This window comes from Auxenochlorella protothecoides, assembly GCF_000733215.1.
Source record: "Auxenochlorella protothecoides strain 0710 unplaced genomic scaffold scaffold60, whole genome shotgun sequence".
NCBI lineage: Eukaryota > Viridiplantae > Chlorophyta > Trebouxiophyceae > Chlorellales > Chlorellaceae > Auxenochlorella > Auxenochlorella protothecoides.
In genome coordinates this window covers 42,248-54,506 of record NW_011934380.1, presented here as the reverse complement: position 1 = coordinate 54,506, position 12,259 = coordinate 42,248, and the positions used below count along the sequence as shown (strand labels likewise).

General features: G+C 62.4%; 6 protein-coding genes across 6 annotated transcripts in view; 3 read left to right on the top strand and 3 right to left on the bottom strand.

Moving 5' to 3' along the window:
* F751_5272 (Origin recognition complex subunit 4) overlaps positions 1-653 on the top strand; it is a gene marked incomplete at both ends in the record, with an annotated part of 3,021 nt that extends 2,368 nt beyond the window's left edge. Inside the window, 2 exons of the mRNA XM_011402641.1 lie at positions 115-242; positions 482-653. Coding sequence (XP_011400943.1) covers positions 115-242; positions 482-653 — 300 coding nt within the window. The remainder of the gene's footprint in view (positions 1-114; positions 243-481) is intronic.
* Positions 654-869: 216 nt separating this feature from the next.
* Positions 870-1,427, bottom strand: F751_5271 (Immediate early response 3-interacting protein 1; the record flags this gene model as incomplete). The annotated part of the gene is made up of 3 exons (XM_011402640.1): positions 870-925; positions 1,130-1,237; positions 1,361-1,427. Coding segments are annotated over 3 exons (231 nt in total), but the record flags the coding sequence as incomplete, so codon positions are not given.
* Positions 1,428-1,837: 410 nt separating this feature from the next.
* Positions 1,838-4,637, top strand: F751_5270 (Proliferation-associated protein A; the record flags this gene model as incomplete). The annotated part of the gene is made up of 10 exons (XM_011402639.1): positions 1,838-1,870; positions 1,966-2,032; positions 2,227-2,311; positions 2,439-2,513; positions 2,726-3,062; positions 3,300-3,446; positions 3,641-3,690; positions 3,974-4,058; positions 4,305-4,421; positions 4,572-4,637. 10 exons carry the CDS (start codon positions 1,838-1,840, stop codon positions 4,635-4,637), a joined length of 1,062 nt encoding a protein of 353 aa, XP_011400941.1.
* Positions 4,638-5,311: 674 nt separating this feature from the next.
* On the top strand, positions 5,312-5,746 carry F751_5269 (ATP-dependent Clp protease adapter protein ClpS; the record flags this gene model as incomplete). The annotated part of the gene is made up of 2 exons (XM_011402638.1): positions 5,312-5,455; positions 5,612-5,746. Coding segments are annotated over 2 exons (279 nt in total), but the record flags the coding sequence as incomplete, so codon positions are not given.
* Positions 5,747-6,555: 809 nt separating this feature from the next.
* On the bottom strand, positions 6,556-8,671 carry F751_5268 (D-lactate dehydrogenase; the record flags this gene model as incomplete). The annotated part of the gene is made up of 8 exons (XM_011402637.1): positions 6,556-6,782; positions 6,970-7,096; positions 7,161-7,268; positions 7,455-7,540; positions 7,693-7,745; positions 7,982-8,157; positions 8,335-8,418; positions 8,561-8,671. 8 exons carry the CDS (start codon positions 8,669-8,671, stop codon positions 6,556-6,558), a joined length of 972 nt encoding a protein of 323 aa, XP_011400939.1.
* Positions 8,672-9,690: 1,019 nt separating this feature from the next.
* Positions 9,691-12,259, bottom strand: part of F751_5267 (Triosephosphate isomerase, chloroplastic) — a gene marked incomplete at both ends in the record, with an annotated part of 16,095 nt that continues 13,526 nt past the window's right edge. Inside the window, 3 exons of the mRNA XM_011402636.1 lie at positions 9,691-9,934; positions 10,151-11,406; positions 11,578-11,868. Coding sequence (XP_011400938.1) covers positions 9,691-9,934; positions 10,151-11,406; positions 11,578-11,868 — 1,791 coding nt within the window. The remainder of the gene's footprint in view (positions 9,935-10,150; positions 11,407-11,577; positions 11,869-12,259) is intronic.

The window sequence follows — 12,259 nt, the reverse complement described above, 5'->3', positions numbered from 1 at the left end:
ACGGCGCCAGCCAGCGCGCGCTGTGCCAGCTCAGCGTGCTGGAGCTCATCCTGGCGGTGGCTGCGCACCGCGTGAGCCAGCGCCGCCCCGCCCGACGCGCTCTGCTTCGAGCAGGCCCACGCCGAGTTCAGGCGCTTCAGCAACCTGCGCGGACAGCACGTGGATGGCTACACGCGAGGCGCAGCGCTCCGGGCGCTGGACGCTCTGCTGGCCCTGGGGGTGCTGAGCCGGGCCGGCACGCGGTGGGTGGGAGGTTGGCTGTGTGGGTGGGGGATGGTTGTGTCGGATGAACAAGCTGACAAGGATGGTATGCACTGCCTGGAATCAGCAAAAGATGATGCGCAGGGCTGGCCTCGGTTTATTTGTTGCTCATACTGGGCCCCAACCATGGAATATGCATTGATCCTGACCATCGCCATGCTCCCTGCTCAACCTCCCCGTCGCTCCATGCCCAAGCACGGTCACCCACATCTCCCCACAGGGCAAACGACGCCGCTGCGGGGGGGAGGCAATTTATGCCCCTGCATCTGCAAGTGACGCCAGAGGAACTGGGTGCGGCCCTGGCAGCCCATCCTTCCTGCCCCCTGGCCCTCCAGGAGTGGTTTGCAAAGGAGGGAGGGCTGGGCGACACTGCCAACCAGATGCTGGGCTGATCGGATGTCGATCCGATGCAGCCGATGGTGCGATGCGCTGGTACTGCTTGTGTTCCTCGTGTACAGACGGGACTGTAACAAGCCTTGCAGCGTCAAAGAAGAGCACGCCAGGCAAAAGGGGGGGTTCCTGGGGTCTGGGGTTAGCTTCAGCAAGAGATGGCACCATACACCAGCTGGAGATGCCAAGTACATGTCATCATCAGACGACAATCAGCCTCAGCCGAAGAGCAACTTGACGAGGATGATGATGACGTTGACCACCACCAGAGGAACTGTGTACATTTTTGTGAAGTAGGAGGATAGTGTCATCGTTAAATAGACGCAAAGGTGTAGGGAGATACGAGGAATGGGTGCATACAATCATTTTCGTCTTTAGACCAGTTGATGGCGGCCCAGCATAGAGATGTGAGGTCAACTTGTGGGCCCTTCACGACCACCCAGCGACGAACACTCGGTCCATTAGGTTCACAGCTCACCTCGTAGGTACTGGGTGGCGTGCAGCGCGCCGATGATCTGCTGCTTCAGGGCTCCTGGGCTGTGTGTGCCTGCCGCGCCCCCTCCCAGCTGTGAGAAACCCCAGCCATCTGTGGAACGAGAGAGGGGCGGGTCCCACAAACTTTTACGTTCGTCCAATGCAAGCCTGGCGCGGTCCAAAAAGCTCCCATAGAAACAATTACATTAAAAAAGAATAGCCCGGCTCGACTCACGTCGCTCCAAGAAGCGGTCGTTGTTGAGGATGGCCGCAGCGTTCACCGCCAACACACACGCCTGGAGATAGTTGGAGTGCAAAGGTTCTTGCTCAAGTGTTCATATGGAGCAATGTGATGTCGGCAGCACCTACCACCTCTTTCGCACCTGAAGCAGGGTCCAGAGAGACATGGCGCAGGCGACCTCAGCGGTATGATCTGGGCATTGCACACAGCTCACGCTTTACACGCAGGTGAGCGTTTGTTATTCTGCACGATCTGCATACATCTCGTAGGTTTCCCATGCCTGGCCTCGGCAATAGCACGGCATCGATGCTCTCGCGCTCACGCCAGATTTCAGGAGGTTGTCCAAGCTGGAACCACGTGGCATAACATCTCCCCAGTAGTGACGCCTCTCGAGCAGATTGAGGGCAGCCTGTCGCAGTCGAGGAGGTCCCTTTGGTCCATTCAATCCTGTGGCCGCAAAAACCGCTCACCATGTCTGACTACAGCAGCGACAGCGAGAGCAGAGTGAGGGATGGGGAGGTGAGGCGGGGAAGCCTGCGAGCACACCGACGGCGTGGCGGAGCGTGGCCACTCACACACCCGATACGCCACCTGTGCAGGAGAATGAGTCCATTTCCAACCCCGATGTCGTGACCAAGTACAAAGCCGCGGCCAAGATCGTCAACGGTGAGTGCTTGTCGGAGTGGGAAGGGGCGCCCACCGTCGCGGGTCTCGCAATCACAGCTCGGCCGAAGGGGACACCCCACGCCCCAGATCATGCTCCTGGAGCTTGAATCCTGTGCAGGGTGATTCGATGTGGACGTGCAGGGCGGCCTGATGCCCTGCTTAGCAACCATTCGCCACACGCCCTCCCCATGCAGACACACTGGCTGCCGTGATCGATGCCGCCAAGCCCGGCGCCAAGATCGTGGACCTGTGCACCCTTGGCGACAAGCTGATCACTGAGTGAGTGCTGATGACTTCTGGAGACGTGGAGGGTGATGGGGGGGACGAGAGTGGCGTGGTGAGGGGGGGCCTTCGTGAGATCCATTGGCACCACCTCATCCCGCGACCCTGACTCCTACCCGTGCAGGGCTGCCGCCAAGGAGTTCAAGGGCAAGGACATCGAGAAGGGCATTGCCGTGCCCACCTGCGTCTCCGTGAACAAGTGGGTACCCTGGTGGTGTTTGACGCCGCTCACGCCGTGCCTTCCTCATGGCCGGCAGCCAGAGGGCGAGCTTTGAGGAGCTGCCTTGGCCTGGAGGCCCAACATGAGTGGCGAGAAGGGGCACCATACCCCCACAGACCCGCCCACCCAGGCCAGCGCTTTCGATGCAGACTCCCTCATCCCTCCCCTCCCCCGGCACCACTCCCTCGCAGCTGCATCGGGCACTTCTCCCCCCCCGCCGACAACACGGCCACCCTCAAGGAGGGCGACGTGGTGAAGATCGACCTGGGGGCGCACATCGACGGCTTCATCGCCCAGGCCGCGCACTCGCTGGTGGCGGTGGATGGCCCTGCCAAGGGCCGCGCCGCCGACGTGGTGGCCGCCGCACACGCCGCCTACGAGGCCGCCAGCCGACTGGTGCGTGCCGGTCGGCGCGCCAAGGAGGTGGGCCCCGTGCTGAGCAAGATCGCCGAGGCCTATGGCTGCACCCTGGTGGAGGGCGTGCTGTCCCATGAGATGAAGCGCTTCATCATCGACGCCAGCAAGGCGGTGCTGCCGCGCCCGGGTGTCGACCAAAAGGCGCGGGGGGGGCACGGGGGTGGCGGGGGGGCCCGGGCGAGGGCCGGGGTCCGTGACTTCATGCCGGGCTCCCCTGTCCTGCCTGGGCGCAGCGCGCACCCGCCTGCCTGCCTCACCTCCCGTCCCCATCTCATCCACATGCAAAGTACTTCTTGAATGCCATCCACAAATACTCACACAACCCCCCTAACCCCCCATCTTTTGCAGGCCGACGACTTTGAGATTGAGGAGGGCGAGGTGTACGCGATTGACATCGTGATGTCCACCGGCGAGGGCAAGTCCAAGGTGGTGGATGAGAAGGAGACCACCGTCTTCAAGCGCGCTCTGGACGTCCAGTACCAGCTCAAGATCAAGGTGGGCGCGATGGAGCAGTGGAGTGGGGCGGGGGGGAACTTTTTTAATGAGGAGCATTGGAGGAGCATTGGAGGTCATGAGCATTGCTGGTAGACTCTCGGTCGCAGGCGTGACCGCCCACACAGTCGGCCTCTCCAGCCTACCATGCCGTCAGCATTCACCCTTCCCCGCTTTCCACTCTCAAACAAGCGCAGGCGTCCCGCGAGGTCCTGTCGGAGATCAACAAGAAGTTCCCCACCATGATGTTCTCCAGCAGGGGGCTCGAAAGCACAAAGACCAGGCAGGCATCGGGGGAATGGTAGTGGAGGGGGAAGGGAGGGGTCCACCTCGACAAGGGGGACGAGACACGGTGCAATAATATGGAGAGGGTGGCAGGAAACCCTTGCTACCGGGCTTTTACAAGAGAGGCAGTGTCCTGGGCTTCCCCCTGGGATGTGGCGATTGACGATCCTCAGCGACGCCCCCGCATGGTCCTGCTGTGTGGAAGACCCAGGCCCTCAACCACCCACCAAACTCCCCACCCACAGGTATGGACTGTTGGAGTGCATCAACCACAACCTCCTGCAGCCCTTCCCCGTGCTGTACGAGAAGCCCGACGCCCTGGTGGCCCACGTGAGTGTGGGGCTTGGTATCTGCTGGTGGGCTGGCTCAGGTGGCTGTGATGTCCATACCAGCGGAATTACCTGGAGAGAGGCAGCCTGCAGGGGGGCCAGGGATTGGAAGGCTACTGGCCCTGCACTCCTCCCTTGTGAACCATCAAGACACCTTGTTGAGTGAATGCATGCTGTTGCAGCCCTGGTGCCGAACCGCTCCCAGCCACCATCACCCACACGACCCCCCCCTCATCCCCACCTGCAGTTCAAGGGCACGGTGCTGTTGGTGCCCTCGGGCGTCGACCGCATCACCAACAGCACCCTGCAAGCCCTGGAGAGCGACAAGAGCATCGAGGACGCAGAAGTGAAGGCGCTACTGGCGGTGCGTAAGATGGGGATCCAGACAATCTGGCGGCCTGATGGCTGGATGGGATCACGGGGCAGTATACCATGATGAATATGCTTCTAGTATCGGCTCACATCCCACCACTGACCTCACACTTCCCACCACATCCCCATCTTGCCGTTGCAGACCTCTCTCAAGACCAAGAAGAAGAAGAAGAGCAAGGGCGAGGCACCCAAGGCTGTGGAGGCTTGATGCTAGCATTTTCCTGTAATGGGTTTCCTTCCCGCAAAGGATCGGCAAGGCCAGCAAAGTCGAGGGACCAGGCATGGCAGGGCACTCCTCACTGCTTACTGCATACCCTCTTTGAATTAGGTTGTTTCTGAGCCCAATTCCGTCGGTGGCAAGGGGCATGCTCGCTGGCGTGGTACAGCCCACCTCCTCCCGGAGGTCGCTGGTGTGGGCCGATCGGAGGTGCATCAAGGGCAGGCACCTCTTGGCCGGTACGTATGCAGTTTCAATCCATCTGACCAGTAGATTGAGATCCCATATCGTCCTGCCTGGGGCTGGCGTAAACTCTGCCGGAGGAGCTCTCCATGTGGTGGGAGGGGGCCTCGAGTGGGCCACCTCTCGCGGGATCATGACATCCCATGCACGGGATGCTTACCTCCAATATCCCTCTCCCTTCATTCGTGTTATGTATTTCAGTTCCATCTCGGGCTCGAGGGCACCCAAGAGGAAGCAGACAGGTGACTGTGGCTGCAGCCCCCTCCACACCCACGCCTATCAAGTCCAAGGGTACCCAGACCGTGATCGACAAGAGGTGGGACGGGTGAGAGGCAACCGAGGTGCGGCGTGACGCTGCCCATGGCCTCCTTGCTTATATTCAAAGGAAGCATCTCCCAACTTTCAATCACCACTGACATGACAGGACCAAGTCGAAGGGCAAGCAGCCACCCATCTACCGGGTTCTCCTGCACAATGACAATGTGAATCGGCGAGATTATGTGGTCAAAGTGCTCATGCGCGTGATAGACGGGTACACTATGGAGGATGCCGTCAATGTCATGCAGGTATGGTGGAAGGATCGGCTAGACTCCCTTGATGTTGGGCGGGCTGATGCTTTGGCACTTCAATGTGCTGCAGTCCAGGACAAGTGGGAACGCTTTGCCTGGGTCTCAGGCCATGCACTCTCTCACTGCATCCTTCTCCGACCCACACTCTCTCAGGAAGCACACATGAATGGGCTCGCACTCGTGACGGCATGCGCTCAGGAAACTGCGGAAGAATACTGTGAGCAGCTGAGGGGAGCGGGGCTGATCGCCAGTCTGGAGCCGGATGGGGGAGGCGGCGGATCATCCTGAGCATGGTCTGGTGAGCCCTTTGATCCTGCTGTGCCATCAAGATGGCTGCCAAGCCTGGCCCTGGCGCCGTGCTGAGCTCTGGTGAAGGTTTGTGCAGAGCCCCACCATGGTGGCATAGCCAAAGGCGATACGCCGTCCACCCTCCTCCCAAATGGTTTGGCTGAGAAGGAATTTCCGCCCTCAAGACTCTCCAAGATCCCTCCAATCTGTCCAATAGCCTCTTTTGGAACCTGTAATGTTTTATGTACTCTTGAAGTAGGCTTCTGAGGTTTGACAAAGCCAGGAGAGCCTTGTACTGTCCCCGCATTACAGGCAGGAATGATTTTGTTGACATTCTGTTCATCTATGCTTCCTTCTGCTTGTTCTGGGTCATGTGCAGAGTCGTTTGCACATGCTGCCAATCCTCGCCGTGCATGCCCTATTGTCGTGGTTCACTGCGAGGAGCTGGGCGGTCAAGCATCTGGGAGCCCACCGCCGGACGACCTATGCTCCCTGCTATATGACGGCCCACCTCGTTTGGTGCATCCCATGGGCGAGATTCACCACAAAATTACATGTCAGATGGGTGAGCTCGATTCAATTTCACAAAAGGGATTCAGGATCCAGGCCCCTTGCATGTTTATCGAGGAGGTTATTCAGGCGATTGAGGCGAGACTGTGTGGCGGGGAGACGCCAATGCATCACTCCAAAAGAAGCAGCGGGCTTGTGGACAAGCTCCAATGACACCCGTCTCCCCCCGCCCCAGCTGTGTGGTCTTGAATGTGCCTGATGCACAATGATGTAGGTTTATTCGCCGCTCGCGCGGTCCCTCATCCCTTGAACTTGACTTCGTTCACCAGCTCCCGTCCCTGGGCGCCTGCGGCCAGGTTCTCGCGAGTCGTGCTGGCGATGGCGTCCAGGGCCGTGGTGGTCAGGAAGGCGATGTGGGGGGTCACGATGACCTGGGGCAGGCCCAGCAGCTCGTTGAACTTCTTGTCCCACACCTTCATGCGCTTCTGGGTATTCAGGTTGGTCATGTCCTTGAAGAACAGGGACTCTGTGAGGGGTGCAGCGGGTGATTGGGGAGGGGAGAGGTGATGAGTGGAAATGTCAATGGCAAGGGAGTGTCCATACGTTCTTAAAATGGAAAGGAAGGGGATGGGGCACATTCCTGATGCCTCGGGGCACAGACGGTTAGCCCAAACCACCTAACCCCCTTCCCTCCTTCCCCACGCCACACCCACCTTCGCCCTCGTAGACATCCACTGCCAGCCCACCCAGGTTCCCATCGGTCAGCGATGCGATGGCGGCGCTGGTGTCAATGAGCCCGCCGCGCGACACGTTGATGACCAGGGCGGTGGGTTTGAGCAGCTTGAGGTTGGCGGGGCCGATGATGTGGCGGGTGCTGGGCAGCAGGGGGACGATGCAGGCTGACCACATCAGCCTCACGCATGAGCTGCTCCAGGGGCACGTAGGACACGCCCAGCTCCTTGGCCTTCTCGGAGGGGTAGGGGTCGTAGGCCAGGACCTTGCCTTCGAAGCCCTGCAAGTTTAGTGACATCACGGCGGGGGAGGGTGGACGATCAGGGGATGGTGATGGACTCTGAGCGGATGGTCAGACACAGCGGCAGTTTTGGCTCGTCGAGCACAGCCCCGGCTCGCCACGCAATCACAATCACGCCAGCATGCACTGCTCCGGGTGGGTCAAATCCCCCCGCAAAAGGCTCACCCGCAGCAGCTTGACCAGCTCCAGGCCGATGGCGCCGGTGCCCACAATGCCAAAGGTCCTGCCCGTCAACTCCAAACCGACGAGACCTTTGCGTAGGAAGGGAGCGAGACAGAGATCATGCTGGGCATCTCGTTTCATGCGAGCACGACAGGAATTGGACGCTGCAATGTCACCATCGCTGCCCCTGGCATGCTTCTGTGTCACCCTTCAGCCACCTTCCTTGATCTTCCCAGCCCACCATTTAGGGTGTAGGAGCCGGCCTGGACCTTGATCTGTGCGAGCTTCAGGTTTCTGCATTGGCAACCAGGGAAGGGAAGACAGGGGGTACATGGATTGCAGCCCCGCGACTGCATCTGCACACCAGGTGCCTCACATCTCGGCTGGAGCATGGGCACCCCTTGCACAGCTGCCGTAGCCACTGTCAAAACCCCACCCATGGAATATTTGCTGCACCTCAACCCCACCGCCAAAGCCAGGGAAAGAGCTGCTGGCCAGGTGTGGCTGCGACGCCCCTTCCCCCTCCTCACCTGGCGAGGGCCATCATCAGGGTCAGCGCATGCTCGGCCACAGAGCGTGGGCTGTAGGCCGGTACGCGGACCACACGGATGCCGTGCTTCTCGGCGGCTTCCAGGTCGACGCGGTCGAAGCCGGCGCAGCGCAGGGCAATCAGCTTGACGCCGGCCTCGGCCAGGGCAGCGATGGACTGCGCGCATGTTTGAGAGAGTGTGCATGAGTCAGATTAGGCTTGACAAGTTGACCTAGCTGCTTGACTCATCTATAGGGCCGCAGGCATGATCGAGGCGCATGCCTCAGGTGGCTTCGGCGCGGCACCCGCTGTGCACAAGGCCCCAGAGGTCTGTCTGCCTCAAATCCCTCTCACCTCTGCGCCCGCGTCGTCATTGACAAAGATGCAGACAGCATCGTGCCCTGCAGCGAGCTTGGCGCTCTTGGGCTCAAGGCGGGCCTGAGGTGGGGCAAGGGCGGGGATCGCTCACCTTGATGGTCACCTGCAGAAGTACATGTGCTGGGCCCAGGGAGCGACCCTAGGCCCGTGATGCACCCATGATCACGCGGTGCTTGCATCCAGGTGACAGAGTGACTCATACCGGGAAGTAGTTGACGGTGGAGAAGACGGAAAAGGGCTCCGTGAAGGAGTCGGTGACCCACTCACTGGAGCTGAACACGGCGACCTTGTACTCGATCTTCTCCTCAGGCATGGTTTCAGGCTCCAACCCTAGGGCATAATGGAGTAATGTGATGCAAAAGGTGGAGCCGTGGGTCCATCATGGCAGGGGCGAGAGCAGGCAGGCGCTCCACCCACCTCCGTGCGCAGGCTGTGCGAGGGTATCAGGTGAAGGTGCCACCTGATGCAAAGCTTGACAGGCAAGGACTGCGCGGCTTGATCGAGTTGGAGGAACAGATTGTGATCTGCAAAACGTGCCAGGGGTTGCAGTTACAGGCCCGGCGGACGGCAAAACCCCATGCCGCGTGGGATGCCAGTTTCCTGCGCGCAGGGCCCCCATGGGTTGCGGCGGGGTGGCTAGTTGCGCCATGCACCGTGCCATTGCTTTTGACGTGTTCATCAAGCACAAGAAATAGGAGTTAATGAAGCATTTGTGTCAATATGAGGGCACTTGATTTAGTGCTTCGTTGTGAGCCGCGGGCAGAGAAATTTGCATTGGCTGCTTTTCAGAGCAGGGCTCGTTGCGTCGGGGGAGAGGGGTGGACAGAGACGGTCCACCTCTGCCTGATTGCGGGTCGGACTGCGGAATGAAGTGTGGTAGGAAGCGGCGTGGCAACCAGATCAGTTGGTTTCTGCTGCGCGCAGAGCCTTTTGTGCAGGACCGCTCGCGGTGATGGATCGCCCATGCAGTGCATGCATGTTGAGGGCCACGGGTACATGCGAAACTCGACTCCACGACAGCAAATGCATTGTGGTCGCAATAATAGCACCGTTTTCCCGTTGTTGTGTATAGCCTGTTGGAGACTTGTTCATCTACTTTGACAACCAGCGTCTGTCGCCCGATATCTGGACCAGGCCCTCACCGCCTCTGGACCCATCCAAGCCCCCTCTTCCTGGGGGGCAACAAGCCCCACGCTTTGCACCCCGCCCCTGACCACAAGGCGAACTTGACGGCTACCACAGCCTTTCATGCCTCATGGTCACAATGGCCAGGCTACAAATGGCCGAGTCCCGGCTCGAGCAAGATCAGTGAGGGTACAGGAGGGGAGGGAGTCAAAGCTCATGAAATACCCTCACAGTGCATATTCGAGGGGTGTCCTCGCCATCCTCCAGCTGCGCCCGGATGACGAGCTCCCTGGTCTCCAGCGCTGGGGTGCAGTTCCAGGTGGTCACTCCTCCGGCAGGGACAGTGTCATTGGAGGCGATGCTGGGCACGCAGCCAGGGGCGCCCTCACGGTGGTCGGTGAGTGTCACGTTGGTCAGGGGCGAGGCCGTCACGATTTGCACCAGGGAGGTGCTGCGGAGAGGGAGGTTGTGGCTCGGAGATTCTAAGACTGGTATGGGATTGGCTAAGTCACTAGCGCAGTAGGCTCATTGAGATGCTGGTGCCCTTGATGGGTCGACAAACCCAGGAGAGAATGTCCTGGTCGTCAGGATCCCCCCCCCCCTCTCCCCCCCCCTTTCTGCACCTCACCAATCAACCTTAGTTCACGCAAACATGCCACCAACTCACCCGTACAACGCTCCGTCCAGGGAGATTTCCAGCTCGAGGTCCTCGCCTGCCGCCGCTGTGTCGGGGCAATCGCGGTAGTCCCGGCCGGCGAGTGCGGCCGTGAGGTTGCGCCCTCCTCCACCGCCGTCGATCGAAAGGACACCCACGTCTTCCGAGTCAATCTGCGCCTCGATGGGCAGCCCCGCCTCCCCACCTGCCAACGTCACCAGCGTCAGCTCGCAGAGCAGGGTGGCACTATCCATCAGCAGCCGGACTGCGCCGGTGGCCGCCAGCCCGCGTGGCATGTCCAGCATCGCTGGCATGCCCGGCACAGTGGAGTTTGCCAATACAGACGTTCTCCACAGGCTTGCGCCCCCTGCGTCAAGCACCTCGACCGCCACGGCACCGGTGGCGCCCGCCGTTGCCGCCTTGGCACTCACCCCCAGCGCCAGCAGCGGCAGGGGCCTTCCGCCTAGGTCCAGCTCCCAGGTCATCTCCTCGGCGTCCGAATTCACAGACCGGGGCAGGCAGGTGTCCAGCCGCCCGTCCACGACCAGCGGCGCGTAGGCCGCTTGGGACGATAGGTCATTCCGGACGACGAGCAAAGCGGTGCGGTCGGCGAGGCGGCGCAGCACCCCCGCCTCGCGCCCACCGACGAGCTCCACGCCGCACAAGGCCGGTGCGGGGCCGGGCCCCGTCGCGCGCACGACAATCACGGCGGCGGGGAAGAAAGCGCGACAGTCCAGCTCCAGCACCGGGCCCGCAGCGGCGGGGAGCGCGGAGGCGCAGAGCGCGGCCGGGGCGCTCCCCGCCTCGCCCTCGCGGTACAGCTCGGCGACGTACCGCACTCCTACGCGCGGCGGGGCGAGAAGGAAGAGCCGCACGCCGCGCACGTGGGGCGGCGCCAGACCCAGCTCGAGGCGCCAGCTGGCGCCGCCCACCTCGTCGTCACCCGCCACGCTGCAGTTGCCGCGGCCCGGGCCCAAACTGATGCCGCCGGATTTCATCCCCCGACCACCGGCCGGGCGTCTGGACCCCACGTCGAGCACCATGCCGGGGACAAAGGTCACCGCCTCACCATCCGGCCAGGCCGGCACGGCCAGATCCCGGGCCAGGAAGCTGAGGGGCTGCACGCCGCAGACACACGGCAGCGCGGCGGCCGGCGGCACAGCCGCCCCAGCCCGCCTGCCGGCGACAGCGGCGGCCAGAGATGCATCATCGGAGCCCTCCACGCCCAGGTGGACCCAGCGGCCCGGCAGCGGGCGCGGGCACTCCAGCTCCACCAGCGCGGCGTTCGACCGCGCCGCCGGCCCGCCGCGGGTCCACAGCGCGCACGGCGCGCCGGTGCCGGGCGTCGCGCTGCCGCTGACGAGGACGCGCCAGGTCAGCGCCTCCACGGCCGCGTCGGCGGGGCCGGGCGCGGGGAAGAGGAGGCGTATGCCGTCCACATAGGCTGCGGTCCCCAGGTCGGCGGTCCAGGAGGGCGCGCTGCCGTTTGACCCCGGCGAGGGGCCCAGGCACGCGCAGCCGTCCAGCGCCAGGCTGGCGGGCGGGAGGACAGCAGAGCCCACCCCAGCACCGCCGACGAGCGCGCCGCCGGCCTGGCGCCAGACGTCCGACAGTGCCGTCAGCAGGCGCGCGCCCTCCCCCGCGCCGCCCAGGCATGCCGCGGCCATGTCCCCCCCGGCGCTTTCCACCTCCAGCGCCGTGGGGCTGCAGGGCAGGGAGCTGGCGTTGCCCTGCAGCCGGGCCCGCGCCGCCGCCAGCTGGGCCAGCAGCGCAGCGCGCGGCGGGGGGCCGGACTGGAAGGCGTTGGCGAGGGGGAGCGGCCGTCGCAGCCGCGCCGTCGCCGCGGCCGCCGCCAGCAGGGGGCGGTAGGCCGTCGCCATGGACCGCATGCGCAGCGTCTGGAGGGGGGTGAAGGTGCGCCTGCAAGGTGTAGAGGGATGGGGATTGGGAAAAGGTGTGGGATTGTGTTGATTGCGAGGCCAGCACCTGTGTCTATTAGATGTGCCATAGGTTGGCGAGCACGACAGATGGAGCCATAAGCTCAGCTTCACACCGAGCCCAAGCTCTCTGCCCACTGGCCGGACTGCGGTCTCCCCTGCTTGACCTTGGCTCCCATACCTC